The sequence below is a fragment of the Coregonus clupeaformis genome, unplaced genomic scaffold (genome assembly GCF_020615455.1).
Source record: "Coregonus clupeaformis isolate EN_2021a unplaced genomic scaffold, ASM2061545v1 scaf1473, whole genome shotgun sequence".
Taxonomy (NCBI): Eukaryota; Metazoa; Chordata; class Actinopteri; order Salmoniformes; family Salmonidae; genus Coregonus; species Coregonus clupeaformis.
This window is the reverse complement of record NW_025534927.1, coordinates 112028-120000: the sequence shown is the minus strand read 5'-3', so window position 1 is coordinate 120000 and position 7973 is coordinate 112028. Positions and strand designations below refer to the sequence as shown.

At 43.4% G+C, this 7973-nt stretch overlaps 1 protein-coding gene across 1 annotated transcript in view; it reads right to left on the bottom strand.

Moving 5' to 3' along the window:
• The window catches only part of LOC121559867 (SH3 and PX domain-containing protein 2A), a gene marked incomplete at its 3' end in the record, with an annotated part of 87314 nt that overhangs the window by 12690 nt on the left and 66651 nt on the right, over nucleotides 1–7973 (bottom strand). The window contains exon 7 of the mRNA XM_045218269.1: nucleotides 2751–2879. Coding sequence (XP_045074204.1) covers nucleotides 2751–2879 — 129 coding nt within the window. The remainder of the gene's footprint in view (nucleotides 1–2750; nucleotides 2880–7973) is intronic.

Below are 7973 nucleotides of genomic sequence, written 5' to 3'. Positions count from 1 at the left end.
ACGCACACACACACACATATTACGGCATCACGTAGCGATACTGGCTACTTGTTGACACTATACAGTGAAACAGCTGGGGTTGAACTAGAGCGCACGTGGCCGATAACTTCTCGCAGTAGGGGTAGGGTATAACAACAACATCCGACTTGGGATTATGAACCCGCGACTGTCGAGGTAAACAGTGCATGAACCGAAAAAACTGCTACTACATTAAAGTGGTTTACTGTAGTGGATGTTTTTTTCACTGACTGTTGCTTGACCCGAACCATTCCTAACCGCATATGATATACTGTTTAGAGATTGTATAGAGAAGAAAATAAAAAGCATAGAGTCTGGATAAGATTGGTAGAAGCTAACTTAAAAGCATAACTTGTCATAATGCCGAGATGCATGGGGCGCGGAACATTAAAGCAACATTAAAATAACATTAAAGAAATAGGGGGTCTAATAAATTGGGAGATTGCGATGTTAAATTACCGTCTGTGTTTCTGCGATCAAAACGTCAAAGGACATAAGCAAGCAGAGCTGTGGAGACGCCAAGGTTGCAATAAAGCTCTGAAAAAGTGAAAGGGTTTCTGGGATATACAAGGCACTAGGACGTGTTTGGTTTGGCATAGCCTGCCAAATGATGTCATCGTAGATCGTTGCTCTAGTTATTTGGCCTAGTGGTGGAGGGATATGGAGACGTCTGAGCATGTTTACAGTAACCTTCAACTCCAATGACAGTCATTGTACAGCTTGTTTCCTTATGGATGATATTTTATTTGTTTTTCCTGTACCTTTGTACTGAAACTGGATCTTTTTCAGGTTTAGTCTATGTACTAGTTTGAGCATATATGCTCCAATGACAGTACAGCTTGTTTTCGTATTTGTTTTTATATTTTTCTAATGCACTTTTGTATTGAAACTGTCCGAGTACTGAATATTTACAAATCCTGTTTAGTTTTAATGTGCCCGATTGTCTCTCTTTGTGGAGGTTATTGGTGTTTCCAATGCAGTGTCAGTGCCACCAATAATTAGGTAATTATAGCGTGGTTTTGGCATTCACACAGGCAATTAACTTTTGAATATTCATTAAACAAAACGTTTAATGACTCGCACTCTAGCGTGTGACTCTTACAAAATCTCTGGGAATCGAAGCCTCATCAAGTAACATATCTCTCAAAACATAACTCAATGCAGCTTAAACATTGACAGTACGAAACCTAAAAAAAGAGACTGAAAAAAACATGACATTTCACATTTACATTTTAGTAATTTAGCAGACACTCGCTAAAGGGACTTTGGACGATCAGTTCATTTAACTAAGATGGATAAAACAACCACATCTCACAATAATTGCAGTATAGCACTTCCCAGCATTTACATTTTCTGATGAGATTAGGTTTCCCCTTAGCCTTACATAATATTAAATACATTGAATATTCACAAAAGAAGGGCAGCATTGCAAAACCATCTACTCCTCTATTCCCATACAGTTTGGCGGAACTGCCGCTTTGGCTAGTGCGGACTATTGTCTCACTGTACTGACAATGAATGGAATGGGAAATACAGCAAAAAGCTGTTCAAACAGCCTGATGTCAAAAACACATGGGTCTGAAAGAGTAGAGAGAGAGAGAGCTCCTTCCATTGAAGGATAGTGGGTTGCTGGGTCGATGGTAAAACTAATGAAAAAGAGAGGTTCATTAACTTGCTCAAAGATGTGCGAAAGACTCTGAGAGAAAACACGCGCGCACACACACACCAATATTTGGATGAAAGATGTGTGTGGATGTATCCTTGCCAAAGGTTTTCTGCTGATGTTAGACTGTTAGGCTGTTGAGGTTGTTCATCTTGAGTTGTGCAAGCTGTCAATGGCTTGTTACCATGGCAAGTTAGATTCATCTCTTGTGTTGTTAAATGTTTGGATAGATGAAAACAAAACATAAGGACAACATATTCACATTGACATTTCACTCAACAGATTTTATCCAGGGTGAATTACATAGCAAACTGTTACTATTGTACACTGTAAACATCTTGTTTCTGTGCTGTAATTCAACAACTCAACTGCCATGTCCTTGGTTTTTGATAACATTGTGAAGTAGAATGAAATTGGAGAAAAACGTAAGGGTGAAAATAGTACACGCAGCCAGTTATCCCAAGGCTTCCAAATAACAAGTGAGGAATAAAGCTGATGAGGCACAATGTCTCTCTCTGCTTCTTTCTCCCCTTAAAACTTTGCTCTTCGACCTTTGCCTTTCCAAGATGTAACTCGTAAAACACATCTCACTCTCCACTAAAGTAAAGTGGACTATTAATTATAAGTCTACATTCCTGCTGCACAAGGCAACAGATTGGCCTCCAGCCTAACGCTACCACACACACACACACATAAACACACCTTCACACAAACTCAAGCATAGCCAAACACACACCTACACACACACACACACACACACACACACACACACACACCGGACTGCTGGCCAAACAGCAAGCCTCCAGGTGGAGCCAAGCCCCAGTTAGAAGACAAGGAGAATGATTAAGGGAGAGACAGAGGTAGAGAGGAGGGGGAGAAAAGGAGGGATTCTTGAGGACAAAGGCGGGCAGAGGGAAGGAAAACAGAACATGGAGTGACACCATGAGAGGATTAGAATGAACGAGGTGCTGACTGTGCATGAGTTGGTGTGTGTCTCTGTGTGTGTGAAAGAAAGTTAAGAAAAGTACAACCCAAAGCCGTATGTACAGCATGTAAACACACTACTCACCGCTCTCGCTCTTCTCAATCACGTCCACCGTCTCCCCAGCCTGCAGGCTGATCTCAGAGTTCTCCTGCCTCTCGTAGTTGGCCACCACCATGTACTGTTCCAGCACCATAGGGTCCGAGCTGTCAATGCCTGCACGGGAGGACGAGAAGAAACACGCCGTCAGCCAGCTCCCAGTCCCCACCACGCCACCCCTACCCCGTGGTGGCCGCAAGCGCCCGCCGCCACCGCGCACCCGGTATCGGTATGCCGCCATAGGCCGAATCCGCGCCGTTGCTCCTCCCTAGCCAATCAGAACGCTTGCTCAGGATATTATCGCTGCATTTTATTCCCAAACGTCTGGCCATATAGCGGAACCTTCCCCCGGCCCACACCAACGGACCAGGAAGCATTTGAAAGAAGTCAAAAGGAAAAAGGAAAAGGAGGGATGAAATAAAAAGAGAGATGGAGAGAAGAGAGGATAAGAGTAAAATAAAATGAGGAGAGGACAGGGAGAGCTGCTGAACGGTTGGAGTTGGAGACAGACTCCAGTCGGGACTGGAAGAATATAAAAAGTTTCCCTCTGGAAAATCAGTAGTGTGGCTGGCTCTCTCTCCCTCCCCACCTCTCTCGCTCGCTCACTCTCCCCTCCTCTCTCTCTCTGTTTGGGAGCCTGCCGTTGGACGAGGAGTAAGGGGCTGTACCACGCCAATCAAGGCAGTCGGGACTACAGGGCCTTAAATAGAAACATATGAGTGGGACGGAGCAGAGAGAGAGAGAGAGAGAGAGAGAGAGAGAGAGAGAGAGAGAGAGAGAGAGAAAAGAGTGTGGTGCTTTCTCCTTGTGTTTCACATAAACACAGGCCCAGCCTCTGTCTATCTCTCCTTCTTTCCCTCTCTCTTCTTCTCATTCTAGCTCCCAATGATAAGCTCTTGAGTGCCAGCAATGACTTCATTTACAAAGTTCACGTGGTGTGTGTTTGATTTAAGTTAGAAGCACTGTTTGTTGACGTTTTGCTACGCATTGGTATGATCGTACCAAAGCTTTGGGATTTTTCTTCAAATTGTAACTCATTTCCTGCTCTCTAAAAGGCTCTACTTCATTTATCTTCTTCCTTATTTATAAATACAATGTCTCATCTAACCTGAGTTTGAAGAATTTAAATATACATTCCATGTATTCCTAAATTGATATCACAGCGCTCCAGTAAAGTTCATCAAACCTCCACCACTAACTATTTATCTTTGATTAAATAGACAAGGACACAATCCATTGCCAATTAAATTGCACCATGTCAACATGTGTGTCCCTTTATGACGTCTGTTGTTTATGTCTTTTTCCAGGAGCATTTCCAAACACTGGCAGCCATCTTTGTTTCTCTAGGCACCTAGCTAGGTCCTAGGACCTCCACTTGCTGTGCGAACGAATGTGGAAAGCAAACATTGGACACACAAACACACACACACGGACATGCATTCTGTGAGCAGACATAAAGGTAGTGAAGTAGGAGAAATGGTCAAAACAGAGGAACATGCAGGAGGCAGATGATCATAAAACGCACAGCTGTGTGTGTGTGTGTGTGTGCGCGTGTGCATTACTGTTGTGTGAAATGATCAGGGTAACAGGCATGCTATTGCTGCACAGCACATGGCTAGTGACTACTGCATGTATATCTCTATCCTACTCTATTCTACTCTAGTCCAATATTTAACTAAAAGATAAATAATTACAAATATGAGTGCATGACATTTACTGTGAGTGGGAAAATTAAGACAGCGCCCCGTCAGCATCATTCTACACCCACCCAATTGCTGTCTCCATATGAATATGATTATACGGTATGATTGTTGCCAGCTATTGTATCATCTAGCTAATGGAATTGGACCTTGAATATAAACCATGTCGGTGGTGAGGATCCTCTGCATTGACAGCATTGCCTGTGTATTTGCTATAGACTGGTCCCAGATCTGTTTGTGCTGTCTTGTCAAATCCTATGGTCATCGCCATAGTTGGCTATAGAGCAGATCTGGGAGCATGCCTTTGACAATGCCGTATGACAGCGCATCCCATTTCAAACAAACACCTTGGCTAGAGACTAATATGGGCCCTTGGCAAAAGTAGTGCACTAAATAGGGAATAAGGTGCAATTTGTGGCGTAGAACCTATCTGTGCTGTAAGCCTATTAAGATGATTGGGATTTAATCATTCAATGGGATTTAAAGGCAGATTATTTCCCAATCCTTTGACACAAAATGTCTGTCAAACGTTTATCATTCAATTTCTACAGTCAAATAAACAACAGCTAACGAACCTAAGTATTATAAAACGAGCGTTGCAACATCCTAACGTTACGATCTTACAAGGAAGAGAGAAGAGATTAAGAAATGTCGAGTTTTAACTCAAGACGCTTCATTGGAATATAACACAGTTAAGTATCTCAACATGGGCCTCTATAAACAGAAAGGCTAGCCAACAACACAAGGTAATGCTATTAGTCTTCACTCCTCATTGAAGATTCCCCTGTCTGTGACTGCTTCATATGGTAAAGACAAAGATTGAGTCTCAAATCACATCTTTCTGATGGGCCTTATGTTTCCTATTTCCTATTTCCTATTCCCTTACCCCTCCCTCTACTCATTTACATTTACGTCATTTAGCAGACGCTCTTATCCAGAGCATGTTGTTTTCCTTTCTCTTAACCCTTATGACAGCATAATATTATTCTGATTCCCTACAGTGAGTTCACTATTACTATATAGCCAACCCCTGTGTGGGCTTGGGTCAAAAGTACTGCACTATATAGGGCATAGGGTGTAATTTGAGATATGCCCAAAGCACATGCAGGCAAATGAACATATGTAAGGCACTACAGGGTGCAAATGGGGTCAAACTTAATAATAAAATAACACCGGATCAACCCTCCACATGCTGCATGCTGTTCCTATGTATGCGGTCGACTGTTGTGTGTACAACCGGGAAACATCATGAATCATAATAGCTGCTTATACAGTGAGGGAAAAAAGTATTTGATCCCCTGCTGATTTTGTACGTTTCTCACTGACAAAGAAATGATCAGTCTATAATTTTAATGGTAGGTTTATTTGAACAGTGAGAGACAGAATAACAACAACAAAAATCTAGAAAAACGCATGTCAAAAACGATTATAAATTGATTTGCATTTTCATGAGGGAAATAAGCTATTTGACCCCTCTCAATCATAAAGATTTCTGGCTCCCAGGTGTCTTTTATACAGGTAACGAGCTGAGATTAGGGAGCACAATCTTAAAGGGAGTGCTCCTAATCTCAGCTTGTTACCTGTATAAAAAGACACCTGTCCACAGAAGCGAATCAATCAATCAGATTCCAAACTCTCCACCATGGCCAAGACCAAAAGCTCTCCAAGGATGTCAGGGACAAGATTGTAGACCTACACAAGGCTGGGAATGGGCTACAAGACCATCGCCACAGCTTTAAGGAGAAGGTGACAACAGTTGGTGCGATTATTCGCAAAATGGAAGAAACACAAAAACTGTCAATCTCCTGCCCTGGGGCTCCATGCAAGATCTCACCTCGTGGAGTTGCAATGATCAGAGAACGGTGAGGAATCAGCCCAGAACTACACGGGAGGATCTGTCAATGATCTCAAGGCAAGCTGGGACCATAGTCACCAAGAAAACAATTGGTAACACACTACGCCGTGAAGGACTAAAATCCTGCAGCGCCCAGAAGGTCCCCCCTGCTCAAGAAAGCACATTACAGGGCCGTCTGAAGTTTGCCAATGAACATCTGAATGATTCAGAGGGGGAGAACTGGGTGAAAGTGTTGTGGTCAGATGAGACCAAAATCGAGCTCTTTGGCATCAACTCAACTCGCTGTGTTTGGAGGAGGAGGAATGCTTGCCTATGACCCCCAAGAACACTATCCCCACTGTCAAACAGGAGGTGGGAAACATTATGCTTTGGGGGTTCTGCTAAGGGGACAGGGACAACTTCACCGTATCAAAGGGACGATGGGACGGGGCCATGCACCGTCAAATCTTGGGTGAGAACTTCTCCTTCCCTCAGCCAGGCATTGAAAATGGTCATGGATGGGTATTCCAGCATGACAATGACCCAAAACACACGGCCAAGGAAACAAAGGAGTGGCTCAAGAAGAAGCACATTAAAGGTTTGTTGTTGATTGATCATCATGATCTTAGATCCACATGTTGATCTCAAGCGTAAAGAACCAGACTCTGGTTTCAGCTGTACTGTATCACACACTCTGGCCAGGCAGCAACAGTTTGGCATGGTGCCTAAGGCTCTGTGTTTAAAGTGTATTGAATGGTTAAGAGCCATCCAGTCAGGCAGGTCCATAGGGATGCAGAGATTAAAGTCAGTAAAGTAAGACAGAATGTGAATGGTTGATGTTGAGCAGATGGGTCAGGAAATAAACCGAAACCAGTGACAGTCAGTGCATGCATGCAAAGCAAAATAAGTGAAAACCCCAAAAAACGGACAAACATCGAAAAATGCCGATGGGCATGTGGTTATAGAAAGCATTGCCACCACAACACATACACCAGCGTTGCGACATACACACATGCACAACCACATGCACACCACCCACGCACCACAGGAGGCTGCTGAGGGGAACAGCTCATAATAATGTCCGGAACGGAGCAAATGGAATGGCATCAAACACCTGGAAACCATGTGTTTCATGTATTTGATACCATTCCACTGATTCCGCTCCAGACTCCCCAATTAAGGTACCACCAACCTCCTGTGCCACGCACACAAGTAGGACTACCTGACGCCTCTTTCCTTGGACTGTCGGTAAAGCCGTACATCCATACTGCAGGCCGAAGAAGTGAAGAAGAAAGGGAGGAAGAGAGGAAGGGAGGAGAGACAGTTTTTGTAGGGAATGTTATTCAGTCCATCATGGACAGCATATCAACATCATATTGTTCCTGTTATTCCCTCCTGATCACAAACAGCAGGACCTGAACAGTCTCTACAGTGCAAACCAAATATAATATATTTGCAATTGTAGAGAGCACTGATTTACATCAAAACACAGAAAGTACTTCAATCCGTGGTTGTGATACACTGCATATGACCATCACAGAAGATGTCTGCTGTCTTTCTTCAGCAGCACATACTGTAGCAATTGAGAGTGTAACAGTAGAATTGATATAGCTTCGCATGATCCTGGGCCGACCCATGTTTTCGTGGCACACCCCCTCCCTTCATCCCGCTTGGAAT